The sequence below is a fragment of the Primulina tabacum genome, chromosome 14, assembly GCF_025594145.1.
Source record: "Primulina tabacum isolate GXHZ01 chromosome 14, ASM2559414v2, whole genome shotgun sequence".
Taxonomy (NCBI): Eukaryota; Viridiplantae; Streptophyta; class Magnoliopsida; order Lamiales; family Gesneriaceae; genus Primulina; species Primulina tabacum.
Window position 1 is genome coordinate 32,607,494 of NC_134563.1, and position 13,764 is coordinate 32,621,257.

General features: G+C 41.4%; 1 protein-coding gene across 2 annotated transcripts; it reads left to right on the forward strand.

The window, feature by feature from the left end:
* The first annotated feature begins 9,100 nt into the window (after positions 1-9,100).
* On the forward strand, positions 9,101-13,527 carry LOC142525197 (uncharacterized). Of its 2 annotated transcripts, XM_075629388.1 has the most exons (7): positions 9,103-9,362; positions 9,660-9,806; positions 10,082-10,180; positions 11,415-11,606; positions 11,844-11,963; positions 12,683-12,754; positions 13,118-13,527. In XM_075629388.1, exons 1-7 carry the CDS (start codon positions 9,138-9,140, stop codon positions 13,340-13,342), a joined length of 1,080 nt encoding a protein of 359 aa, XP_075485503.1. In that variant the 5' UTR covers positions 9,103-9,137; the 3' UTR covers positions 13,343-13,527. The 2 variants fall into 2 exon arrangements, with proteins under 2 accessions (XP_075485504.1, XP_075485503.1); XM_075629389.1 differs by lacking the exon at positions 11,844-11,963 and having other exon boundaries at positions 9,101-9,362.
* The last annotated feature ends 237 nt before the right edge of the window (positions 13,528-13,764 follow it).

Below are 13,764 nucleotides of genomic sequence, written 5' to 3' on the forward strand. Positions count from 1 at the left end.
GACGGTTTTACATGATATTTACTGCTTGTACTGATCATAATACTAATAAGGATATTAATACATCCTTAAGATATAATCGAGCAAAACTAATGAGATTTTCTATATTGAAAGCAGATAGCGAGTCTATATAAATAATACATGTCATACAATGAAGTAAGTCAATATTTGTGTCATAGCAACGATTATTAAGCTCGATAAGTTGTTTATCTAAAACAACTCATAATGAAAATGAATTAAGTTAGACTTTTATCTAGTGTATGTGTTAACATTAATATATTTACACATGCACATTTAATACATACATTGAGATATTAGTTTAATAATTTATTTAATTAACTTATTTATTAATTAATTATAGACTCCTCTAGAATATTTTATGATAATTTGTACGTATGAGCAGTCACCTCTACTAATACTATTATTTCATAAATAAACTCCAAATAAAATAAATAAAGAATTATGAACTCGTTGTAACTCCGATTGACTATCTAATAGTGCCGATATATCAATGATACAAGTCTTGTTTATATCATGAAAATCGAAAAATTTCGAAAATCAAAATTTTCACTTACCTTGTTGGCCAACTGCTAGTTTAGTTAACTCTTTCACCAAAATAGGCAGTTCCACTCTCTGTCATCAATCAGCTGTTATGCTAATTTTCATTTCTTCCATCAACTTATAAACTCATTTATAAGTATTTTGTTTGATATCCATCAAACTGTAGTTACCAAATTCAACTCCTTGAACTTTGACTTTCTGAACAGGAACACAGAATCCGATACTTATGAGACCCTCAATAGTTTAGAGATTTAGCTAGATGTGAGTTCATATCTCCATGTGATTCAAAATAACATTTATTCTTTTCATCAACTCCTTGATCAAGAATGTCAGAACTAATTTCTTATTGCACCTATCGAATCAAGGTAAGAGCGTTTTGTAGAAAATCGCCCCATGATCTCCTATGTACCGCTGATAGTGTCTGCAAGAACATTAAATTATGGTTAACATACAGTACGGTCCCTTCAACACATATATCATGATCGAATCTGCATCCATTCGTATATCGAGAGTTGCATATGAATTCAATAACAATGTGATTTATCTTTGAGTACTAATAGTGGCATAGTATGTGCAACTAGGAAAACACATTTCACTAAAGCACATTTCTTGGTCTGGCCAGAGATTCCTTGCACTATTAACTCATCAGATCACATAAGATATCTTCACCGTAGGCAAACGGTGAATCCCCGACTACAATGCATTTGCTCCTATGTATTTCGAAACTACATCCAATTTCGCCACCTGATGACCCTCAATGGTGTCGGTAAACGGATCAAAGTGCATGCTAGTATGTACAACCTTTATATTGTCTCGGGTCAAAGAACTAATGATGTACAACCATAACCACAGACTATTTCACTCGATAAATGAAAATCACTTGGATTGTCTGAGAGAGGGTTGTTCAATGCATCATCGTATGATCACATATCTATATGAATGAACATCTTCATGTCCTTGCCAATTAAACATGACATTTACATCACATATGCTAGTCTCAAGCTCAAACGATCTTTATCTTTATTTTAGGTGACTGGTTAGATTAGAAACCTGTTTAGAATATATGTTACACTTCCTAATGAGTTTTATAATCTTCCGTTGAGAAGCATACATCATAGTACCTATTTTGTATTGAAGGACTTTAATTATGCATCTTGTATGGGTATACATATAAATTATAATGTCATAACTGAATAAAACCGTAAAATATTATTAAAATAAAGATTGTTTTAAATTAGAGTTAATAAATGCTCAAACTACAATTGATTCACTGAGCATTTACTCTAACACCATTTCCCTATTCTCTTGGTAAAAGATCTTTCATTAAATTAACAGCGATAGCAAAAGCAAAGAACCCATAACCGAGATGCAAGCAATGTTGAGGCAATGCCGAAAAGCCTTGGACACCGATGATAGCCAAGTTTCAGTATATAAGAGCATAGGAAGCCTTGAAATCTCCATCTGGATTGCCTATATCAAATGCCTTGTAAAATAGAAGGAAACTCAGAGGCGAAACAACACAGCCTAAAGCCGTTCCAATGGCTTGACTTAAAAGCATGGCTCTAGCTAGGAGACATTAGAGTGAGATGGCTAGTTTTGAAATCTTGCATTAGAATACAGGAAACATTGATAATGGATTTGCACAATCCACAACCCACCAGTCCAGCTATGACACCATGCTCTTTTCCAACTAATGCAGCAATATTAATGAACAATCCCACTTTCCCGTAATTGCATGACATGTTAATGTCGGTTAATCCGGCTCAATAGGCGTTGCAGAAAGCTAAAGATGAAGCAAAAACATAGGCTACGATTACTTAGTACCATCTGAGTTCGGGGAAAATAAAAGGAATCGAAATGACGGAGATTATGGCTAGCTAGCATCACGTAACCAATGAACATCTCATCATGTTTTAGAGAACTTAAGGCCTTGTCTTCATCAATTTCTCCTACTGCAACAGAAAAACACTTTGTTATATGTATTAATCAAAGATCATTTTCATTTCAAACGGATTGAAAAAGAATATATAATATAAGAGATTTTGGAAAAGATCCCTATCAGTGCATAATTTCATAACTTTTGGAAGAAAAAATATATTATTCCACTATCTTCTTTTAATAATACCCATCAAAGTTTACAAAAGAAACACTAAACTTTAAGGAAGGAAGAACGGAAGTGAAAAATAGTATAAATTTAGTCAAAAACTTGTGTGAGACGGTCTCACGTCGTATTTTATGAGACATGATACCCCAGGGATGAACTTTTCAATATCCGGCCCAAACTCCCGACCCATCTCTGAGGCCCACGGGTGACTGGCCCATGACAAGCCCAGGTATTCTCCTATAAATACCAGGTTTGAGCGTATGATAATTGATTCACTATATTGTTTTCAGCAGCGCCCTTAGCTGCTCCTCCCATATATCATCAGTCTCTGACTTGAGCGTCGGAGGGGCTACGCCGGGACACCCTCCTGGCCCCCTCTTAACGGTCTTATTTGTGATTTCAGGCCCAGGGTAATTTTGAAGCCCGTGTCTGGATTAGTGACGCTTGCGTGGATCGGACCCTAAATTTCCCGTGAGTATCACTTGGCGCCGTCTGTGGGAACATTTGAGTTGAGACGTAGAGATGGTAGGGAGGAGAGGGAGTAGAAGAGTTAACTCAGCGTCATCGCGTCCTCAGAGGGGACCCGAACAGTCTCATGCTGAGGCGAGGCAGGAACAACCCCATCAGGAGACAAGAACTGAACAACCTCGTCAAGAGACTAGGGTCGAGCAACCCCGTCCTAATGAAAATGTGGGGAACTTGACCCTGGAGCAGTTGGGTCAATTTATCACTCGGACAGTAGATGAGGCTATGAAGAGGAACCAAGAATCTGTGTTCATTGAATAGCAGGCCACTCGCCAGGAGCGAGAGGAAAATGGTGAGGGCCAGCAGAGCAGAATCGAAGAGACCCAGCCCCTCCCAAGCGAATGGAATGCAGATATTGGAGAGATGTGGAAGGAAATACAGATGTTGAGACAACAGGTGGGAAGTAGAGCGCCGGCCCCCAAGAAAGGAAGTCCTTTTTCGCTTGCCATTCTGAAAGAAGGACTTCCCCCGAGTTTCCGACAACCGAATGTTGGAGAATATGATGGACATACCGACCCCGAAGAGCATTTGGGGAGATTTGAGAATGCGGCTCTGTTGTACCAATATTCAGATGGAGTCAGGTGTAGGGTTTTTCTGGGCACGTTGGTGAGGTCGGCCCAGCAGTGGTTTAACACTTTGCAGCCCAACTCTATATGTTCTTTTGAGGACTTCTCAGCTGCCTTCTTGCACCGATTTGCTAGCAGCAAGAGGCACCAGAAAAATTATTTGAGCATGTTCGTGATGAAACAGCAAGAGAATGAAACTTTACGAGAATTTGTCCAGCGTTTCAACAGTGCAGCGCTGGAAATAGCAGCGGCTACTCCTGACATCATGATAAGTGCCTTCACACAAGGCTTGAGGGGAGGGGAGTTTTTCAAGTCGCTGGTCAAGAAGCCCCCGTCAAGCTATGATGAACTGTTGGCTCGAGCTGAGAAATATGTAAACTTGGAAGATGTCCAACGGTACAGAAGGATGGAGAACCGGCACGGAGGAAGTAGAGTTGAGGGAGTGGAGAAAGGAGGAAGGAAGAGGGGTGCGGGAGAAAGAGAGAAAGACAGAACTAGAAGTAGAGGACAATTCTCATCACATGTTCCCCTGGATAGGAGTCGTGACGAGGTGATGGAGGTGAGGGAGCCCGCGAGGAGGTGGGAGAAGTCACGAAGGGTTGGGTGCAGTGCTAGATTGCCTTCACGGGATAGACGAGAAGAATCCTCATTCAGGAGTCGACAAAGGTCTCGCTCGCCCCCTAGGCGTGGTCAAGGCCCTCCATGGATAAATCAGAGGATCGGGGAGCAGAGAGGGGAAGGTCGATGTCAAGATGTCCCTCAGGAGCTCGTCGAACCGAGGAGGGGAATGAATGAGGATAACCACCCTACGAGAGGAATGATTCATATGATCTCGGGAGGTGCTACTGATGGAGACTCTGGGTGAGCTCGGAAGGCACATGGGAGAAGGTTGGAGAACTTTGAGATATCTAGGTGTGCAGACTTACCACAAGACCCCGTCATCAACTTTGGGCTGGAAGACTTCCGAGGCGTTGTGACTCCACATAACGATGCCTTGGTGGTAACGACCAACATTGCCAATTATGATGTGGCGAGAATATTTATTGATAATGGAAGCTCCGTGAACGTCTTGTTTAAGAGCACGTTGGATCAAATGAAGATGGGAGGATTTGAGTTTGAGCCGATATCCACCCCGTTGTATGGGTTTGCAGAACACGTCATCTTGCCTTTGGGTCAGATTGTTCTTCCCCTATCCTTGGGGACTGATTCTCGGCGGGTAACAAAGATGATAGCCTTCACTGTAGTAGATACCCCGTCAGCGTATAATGGAATTCTAGGACGACCAGCCCTGAAGAATTTTAGAGCAGTAGCTTCCAGTTATCATCAGAAGCTTAAGTTTCCTGTGGGAAAAGGAGTTGGAGTCATGTGCGGGAACCAAAAAGTCGCACGTCGTTGTTATGAAAGAATCGTGGAGGAAGAAGAAAAGAGAGGTCACGAGCATTCGCATGGAAGCTTGAGCTCAGTCTTGCAGTTGTAGAGTCATTCGAAGAAACTTCTAAGTGGGTAACTTTGTCCTGTGGAGGTACAAGAGAAGCAAAGAGGAAAGTTGGAGAATGCGCTGGGTAAGGCTCTAAAGAGGCATGAGAACGCTTACCACCTTAGAGAATACCTTTACTTCATTTTTGATGTATTTCGTTCCTGAATTTGTCTTACGTTATCAGTTGATATTTAATAAAGCCAAGTTCTTATATTAAGTTCGTGGTTGTTCTTGTATTATGAGGATTATATGAATTAAATTTTACCTACTTAGGCTGCGCCTAGTAGAGGAGAAGAGTGGGGGGGAAAAAGTTAAATTTTTCCTGCTAAGGCATCGCCTAGCAGAGGAGCAGAGTGGAGGAGCAGAAATAAATTTTCCTGCTAAGGCATCGCCTAGCTGAGGAGAAGAGTTGGGGAGAAGAAAAATTTTATTTTCCTGCTAAGGTGTCGCCTAGCAGAGGAGTTTGAGGGTGAGGGTGAAGAATATTTATTTTCCTGCTAAGGCGTCGCCTGGCAGAAGAGTTAGAGGATGACGAGGTGGAATCTTTATTTTCCTGCTAAGGCCTCGCCTAGCAGAGGAGCAGAGTTAGGGTGGAGGTGTTGATTTTATTTTCCTGCTGAGGCATCGCCTAGCAGAGGAGCTAGAGGGTGGGCACGTTGAATTTTATTTTCCTGCTAAGGCCCGGCAAGGCCTGGCTTAGCAGAGGAGTTAGAGCGTGGGTGTGTTGATTTTATTTTTCTGCTAAGGCCCGACTTAGCAGAGGAGTTATGAGATGATGAAGTGAGAGTTTGATTTTTCCTGCTAAGGCCCGGCTTAGCAGAGGAGTTAGAGGGTGGAGGTGTTGATTTTATTTTCCTGCTAAGACATCACTTAGCAGAGGAGTTAGAGGGTGGAGTTGTTGATTTTATTTTACTGCTAAGGCCCGGCTTAGCAGAGGAGTTAGATGGTGGAGTTGTTGATTTTATTTTCCTGCTAAGGCATCGCCTAGCAAAGGAGTTAGAGGGTGTGCGCGTTGAATTTTATTTTCCCGCTAAGGCCCGGCTTAGCAGAGGAGTTTGAGGATGGAGGTGTTGATTTTATTTTCCTGCTAAGGCATCGCCTAGCAGAGGAGTTAGAGGGTGTGCGCGTTGAATTTTATTTTCATGCTAAGTCCCGGCTTAGCAGAGGAGTTTGAGGGTGAGGGTGGAGAATATTTATTTTCCTGCTAAGGCATCGCTTAGCCGAGGAGTTAGAGGGTGGAGGTGTTGATTTTATTTTCCTGCTAAGGCCCGGCTTAGCAGAGGAGTTAGAGGGTGGAGGTGTTGATTTTATTTTCCTGCTAAGGCCCGGCTTAGCAGAGGAGTTAGAGGGTGGAGGTGTTGATTTTATTTTCCTGCTAAGGCATCGCCTAACAGAGGAGCAGATGGTGAGGAGGTTGAAGTTTGATTTTTCCTGCTAAGGCATCGCCTAGCAGAGGAGCAGAGATGGGTAGGAGAAAAATTTTATTTTCTTGCTAAGGCATCGCCTAGCAGAGGAGCAGAGGGTGAGGAGGCTGAAGTTTGATTTTTCCTGCTAAGGCATCGCCTAGCAGAGGAGCAGAGGGTGAGGAGGCTGAAGTTTGATTTTTTTTGCTAAGGCATCGCCTAGTAGAGGAGCAGAGTGAGGAAGAAAAATTTTATTTTCCTACTAAGGCATCACCTAGTAGAGGAGCAGAGGGTGGAGGTGATAAATTTTTATTTTCCTGCTAAGGCATCGCCTAGTAGAGGAGTAGAGGGTGGAGGTAGTAAATTTCTATTTTCCTGCTAAGGTGTCACCTAGCAGAGGAGCATAGGGAGGAGGTGGTACATTTTTTATTTTCCTACTAAGGCATCGCCTAGTAGATGAGCAGAGGGTGGAGGTGATAAATTTTTATTTTCCTGCTAAGGTGTCCCCTAGCAGAGGAGCAGAGGGTGGAGATGTTGAATTTCTATTTTCCTGCTAAGGTGTCACCTAGCAGAGGAGTTAGAGGGTGGAGGTGGTGAGTTTTTACTTTCCTGCTAAGGTATCACCTAGCAGAGGAGTTAGGGGGTGGAGGTGTTGAATTTTATTTTCCTGCTAAGGCATCGCCTAGCAGAGGAGTTAGAGGGTTAGACTGAAGAATTTTTATTTTTCCTGCTAAGGTCCGGCTTAGCAGAGGAGTTATGAGAAGCTGAGGTGAGAGTTTGATTTTTCCTGTTAAGGCCCGATTTAGCAGAGGAGTTAGAGGGTGAGGAGGTTGAAGTTTTTATTTTTCCTGCTAAGGACTATTTTAGCAGAGGATTCAAGGACGCGGGGAAGTATAAATTATTTTCCTTCAAAATTTTAGTGGAGGACCTTGAAGATGGAGGCGACGAGGGCATACAGTGTTAGAAAAATTTATTTCGTTTGTCGTTAACGAACAATGTTGCCGCTGCGAAAATTACGGGGATCGACCTGAAACAATCATTCACAAGTGAATATCTCTATTGTAACCTCTTCGAAATAATAATCTCAACATGCTTGGGCGGGGCTTACGAGGGGCGAGTGTGGCGGTGGTGGCTGGGCGAGCACGAGAGCAGTGCTAGGGCGAGAGGCTGCGCGCTGGGGAGTTAGGGGCGAGGCTGCATGAGGGCGAGGGGCGAGGCGGCGGGCTGACGTCCGCTGAGCAGGCACGAGCGCACGGTGGGCGAGCTGCTGTGGGCGAGCGTGGCAGACGGGGCGAGCGCACGGTGGGCGAGCTGTTGTGGGCGAGCGTGGCAGACGGGGCAGGTGCACGATGGGCGAGCTGGGGGTGAGGGCAAGCTGCCGTGGGCGAGCGTGGCAGACGGGGCAGGCGCATGGTGGGCGAGCTGGGGGTGAGGGCGAGCTGCTGTGGGCGAGCGTGGCAGACAGGGCAGGCGCACGGTGGGCGAGCTGCTAGGGGCGAGCGTGGCAGGCGCGCGGTGGGCGAGCTGCTGTGGGCGAGCGAGGCGCGCTCGTCAGGGGCGCCCGGCAGGAGTGCTCGGCGAGGACGAGCGTGTGCGCGGTTGCGCGTGCATGGCAGGAGGGTGAGAGGCGCTTGGCAAGGGTGTAGCAGCGTGCTGGCGAGGCTGGCGGTTGAGGCGAGGGCAGCGTCGCGGCAGTGCGACTTGGCGAGGGGCGAGCGTGCGGCAGTGACGAACGGCTGGAAGAAAATGCACAACTCGCACCCGGTAGACCGAGAACAACGCAATTAATCGAACTTTGAACCTACGATTCAGTTCGACTTGGGAGGGGGAGACTGGTGATACCCCAGGGATGAACCTTTCAATATCCGGGCCAAACTCCCGGCCCATCTCTGAGGCCCACGGGTGACTGGCCCATGACAAGCCCAGGTATTCTCCTATAAATACCAGGTTTGAGCGTATGATAATTGATTCACTATATTGTTTTCAGCAGCGCCCTTAGCTGCTCCCCCCATATATCATCAGTCTCTGACTTGAGCGTCGGAGGGGCTACGCCGGGACACCCTCCTGGCTCCCTCCTAACGGTCTTATTTGTGATTTCAGGCCCAGGGTAATTTTGAAGCCCGTGTCTGGATTAATGACGCTTGCGTGGATCGGACCCTAAATTTCCCGTGAGTATCAAGACAGATTTTTTATTTGGGTCATCCATGGAAAAATATTAGTTTTTATGCTAAGTGTATTATTTTTTGTTGTGACTATTGGTAGAGTTAATATGTCTCACAGATAAATATTCGTGAGACCGTCTCACAAGAGACCTACTCATAAATTTATTTAAAACTAAAATAACGACATTATAGACAAATCAAATGAAAGTTTTAAAACAATTTAAAATAATAATAATAATAAATAAATAAATAAATAATATTTATATTTAAACGAAGGAAAATATAGTCTTAGTATGTACAGCATTCAGTACGACCGGAGTCGTTTCATTTTCATAAACCCAAATGCTCAAAGTATTTACAAGGACATTGATCTTCAATCCACACCGCCTCTTCAGTACTCCAACTCCATTCCGCATTCCTCTGTCTCCAATGTCCACCGCCGCCGCCGTGAAACGAGTGGGTACACACAATGGAAGCTTCCATTGCGACGAAGCCCTCGGCTGCTTCATGATTCGCCTCACTAACAAGTTTTCAGATGCTCACATCGTTCGTACGCGTGATTCTCAGGTTACCTCTTCTTCTCCCACCGCGAACCGTGATATAAGTAATGTTTTGGAGCATTTAGATTTATTATATAGGTCATGATGTGTTTGAACCACTGGTTTGATACTGGGTCATGTTATCACACTCTCTCCGCGTTTACTGTGGAAAATTTGAATTGATTGGATATTTAGATGATTTGATAGGTAAAGTGTTTTAAATCCCAGTAACTTTATTATCACCATCCCTTAGTGTTTGCGTTGTAACTTTCATGTATTTAGATACGCGGGTAATATGTTTGTTAAAACGCCTGAACTACTGCAGGTACTTGATACCCTTGATGCCGTGCTTGATGTTGGTGGGGTATATGATCCCGTGAAAGACCGTTATGATCATCATCAAAAGGGTTTTGGTGAAGTTTTTGGGCATGGATTTAGTACCAAGCTTAGTAGTGCTGGTCTTATTTACAAGGTAAATGTGCATTATAGAACCTCGAGCTCAATTTTTGTCATCTAGTTGAGCAGATTAGTTATAAAGTTGGTAAGGTATAGTTTGTAGTCGTTTCACTTTGCTTCATAGTAAAATATGAGCTAAAACTTCCTGAATGATTTTAGTATGAGGGCGGATGGCGGATTATGCTAATCTTTTACAAGAATACTTAAAATTTTGGAAGTCTACACATGAAACAGGTTCTTCCATGTTTTTGGTTTTAATGGGTAATCTTGGTTGTGAGCTTTCATATGTAGCATTTTGGGAAGGAGATAATTGCCAAGGAGCTTCAAGTTGATGAAGATCATCCGGACGTGCAACGATTGTTTCTCGCAGTTTATAAAAGCTTTATGGAGGTAATTAACCTTTTGTATTTATGAAGCTTTGTTATCATTTAATTGTTCGATTGGGATTGATATAAATTTGTTGGTCATATAAGATTCGGTGTTTTATTAATGATGTACCATGGTTGACTTGTCAATTCTTGATCTCTATGGAAGATCTAAATTATTCGGAATTGTTCTCGACTTTTTTCTGAAATCTAAGTTATCATCTCTTTTATCTCTTACTTTTTAAGATTTCCCAGCATGTATTATAATTATGCTATAGTTTATTGCAAAAATTGTTCTATGGGTTCATTTAGTTTTAGCTCATCCATATTGTACCCTTTTGAAGTGGTTGACTATCCGAATCGTTCTCCTGTTTGTGATGAGGGTTCCAGATTCGAAGAGCAAAGCGTAACATTCTTTATGCTTTCTCCATTCTCGCTTATGCAATGGCCTCCTGGAGAATTAAAAGGCCTCCAATCCTAGCAGTAATCCCCAGACTTCATCCGCATCCATGGTCAATCTCTTTGGAAATCAGAAGCCGTCACCATTCCAAAAACCCTTTTGTATTTCTCTGCCTCTGTACCGCAACACCAGTTTATTTCATAGAATTGGGTCATCTCGTCCCAATGCTCTACAAGGATAATTCTAAGTAACAGTTATGGTACTTTGGCAAGGATATCAAATCTTTGATATCATTTAAGGAGTACCGATGGAATATAACTTTTTCCATGTCATTTCCTTAGAGAATTGCAAATTTTTCTTCAACTGTTTTCCTAATGAGTGGCTAACCTACTGGGGTTAACTAAAGAAAGGACCCCCTAACTCAAGATATAGAATATTTTTCCTAAGATAATAGATACTAATGTCAAGAAATGACGATATATTCCAAACATCATTAAGTAACTCTCCAACATAAAAAATAGCTATGTCAAAGATACTTGAACATAAATTTATTTTTTGGATGTGATTAGGATTTAGGCTGCTATGATCAGAAAAGGACCTACTGCGCAAGCTTGGCATATATTGCTGGAAATTAAATTTCTCCTCTAGTTTTTATGGTTTGAATAATTTTTTAGTATGAGAAACTATCCAAATAGTATTAGCCTGTGTCATTTCATTAAGTTCAATACATTCACGATCTCAAATATGTCATTTTTCTGGCTTTGCCTTGATATTTCTTATGGTTTCCTCACATAAGTTTTGAGTAATTTAGCATAGCAGTGTTAAAGCTATTCATGTATGTTTTTTTTAATGTTGACAGGCAATTGATGCCATTGACAATGGAATCAGTCAGTATGATACAGACCAGACTCCAAGATACGTGAATGGTACACACTTGTCTTCACGGGTTGGAAAATTAAACTTGGATTGGATTGATCCTGATCAATCAGCTGAGAAGGAAAATGCAGCCTTTAATCGCGCAATGGCTCTAGCTGGGAGTGAGTTTTTGGATGTAAGGTTTCTTCGAGTTAATTTGGATAGTGCTGTTATTTGTCTCTTTCCAATTAATTTCTCATGAATTCGATACTAAAGAGAAATTATTGGTTTTTATATCGGTGATTTTTATTCCTGAGAATGTTTCACTTATGTCCTGGCTGAACCTGAAATTAATGATCAAATTAAAGTGGCGTGTGAACTTATGGTTTCAGGTCTAAACTTATCCTAAGAAGTTTTTATTTTTTTAAATCAGAGCATCCGCAGTCATGCACGATCATGGTTACCTGCTCGTTCAATTGTGATGGAATGTCTTGCAGCGAGGCATGATATTGATCCTAGCGGAGAAATTATGGTCCTGAATAGATTTTGTCCAGTAAGTGCTTCTGTTGAATCTGGGACGATGTAAATAATTTTTCATTTGTAGCTTTTTCATGAACAGCAAGATATTAGCTGCATACTCAGTTTTTGCCTATCACCCTATCCTCATGAATATATCCTCATGAATAATGTTTTCTTGACTGTTGTATGTTCATGTTTGTCCATCTTAGAGGAGCTCATATTCAGAATGTCTGGAGAGACTTGCAAAATGTGTCTCGAAATATAAGTGATGGACACTTCCTAGTCTTTTAAAATTATTTGAAATGAAGAAACTTTATCTGAGAAACCTAGTTCTGAAATTTTTTTTGTCATTACCGTTTCTTGAAAGAATTGCTCTAGGGTAATACAGTTTCTTATTGTCTCAAAGCCTTTTTTCTTGTCGCATGATACATTGTGCTGCAAATGCAGTTTTGTTCTTTACTCTTAACTAATCTATCCATCGTAGAACTCTTGTTCGTGGTTTTTGGCCATCTTATATTCAAAAAATATTTGTAGTCTAACTACTGTAACCTTGGAATTTTATCTTTCATGCATCAGCTCTTGAAAAAGCGTCTTCTCTAAGGATTTGTGCGACACTGTTAAGAAATGACGATGGTCGTGTTTTTAAAAAAATTATTTACGATATCAGATTCACTTTTGATTACACTTGCATAATCTCCTTTGATATTACGGAATTCAACTCGAACTTCAGCTCTTTTTAATTATCTCAAACAGTGGAAACTTCACCTTTTTGAGCTCGAGGAAGAGGAGAAGATTGACCCATCTCTTAAATATGTACTTTATCAGGTAGTTCTTAAACCTGGCTTTTAAGTGTTTTAAGTTTTAATGCCGCCTGCCTTGATTAATATACTCTCATTCAAATCTTAAAACTTATGGCTTTTTGTAACATTTTCTTTCGGAAATTGTGCTGTTATGTTGTTCCTATTCAAAATTAGCTTTTGAAGGGTCGAGTCTGGCACAAATTTCGTACAAATTCATATCTTTTAATTCATTCTCTTTTGGCGTTGTGAATTTCTTGTCCATAGATTAGAGAACCCTCCAGCGATTTGAGAAATAATTAATGTAGAATTTTTTTGTATACCGATAATTTGCATGGATAGATCAACTTATTCTATGGTTAACCAAGTTTAATGCACTAAAATGTTTTAGGACGATCGTAGCAAACATTGGCGAGTTCAGGCTGTAGCAATAGCTCCTGACAGATTTGAGAGTCGGAAGGCACTTCCTGTTCAATGGCGTGGTTTGAGAGACGATGAACTCTCTAAAGAATCTGAAATTCCCGGATGCGTATTTGTCCATATGAGCGGGTTTATAGGTGGAAATCAAACTTATGAAGGTGCACTTGCTATGGCGAAATCTGCTTTGAAGCTTTAAACTATGGAATCAGCAATTAAGTTACTTCCTATAAGAATCGGATTACAAGCTACTCTATTTCATGTTTTTCATGTAACATCCCTTGAATTTAATTTTTCAACCGAGAATAGTTACTAAATTTCATGGAGGATGGATAATTGCAAGGATAACCAAAAACATTTATGGGCATCGTTTAATGTTTTGTATGTACGATCCTTTATTTTGTAGTTTAATTCTTATCTGCTTGCTCAAAAAACCATTAGTCTAAATGTGAGTCAAAGAAATTATTTATGTAGTAATACTCCAAGTGCCGTCATCTTTGACATACCAACAGCATTGGTTCGGTATCTGTTGCTACCACCTTTAGTTTCGGGTCATTAGCTTTTGGAGTTGAGATAGATTCAAGTTTCAATCTTAACGAGTATGATGATAAAAATTGTATA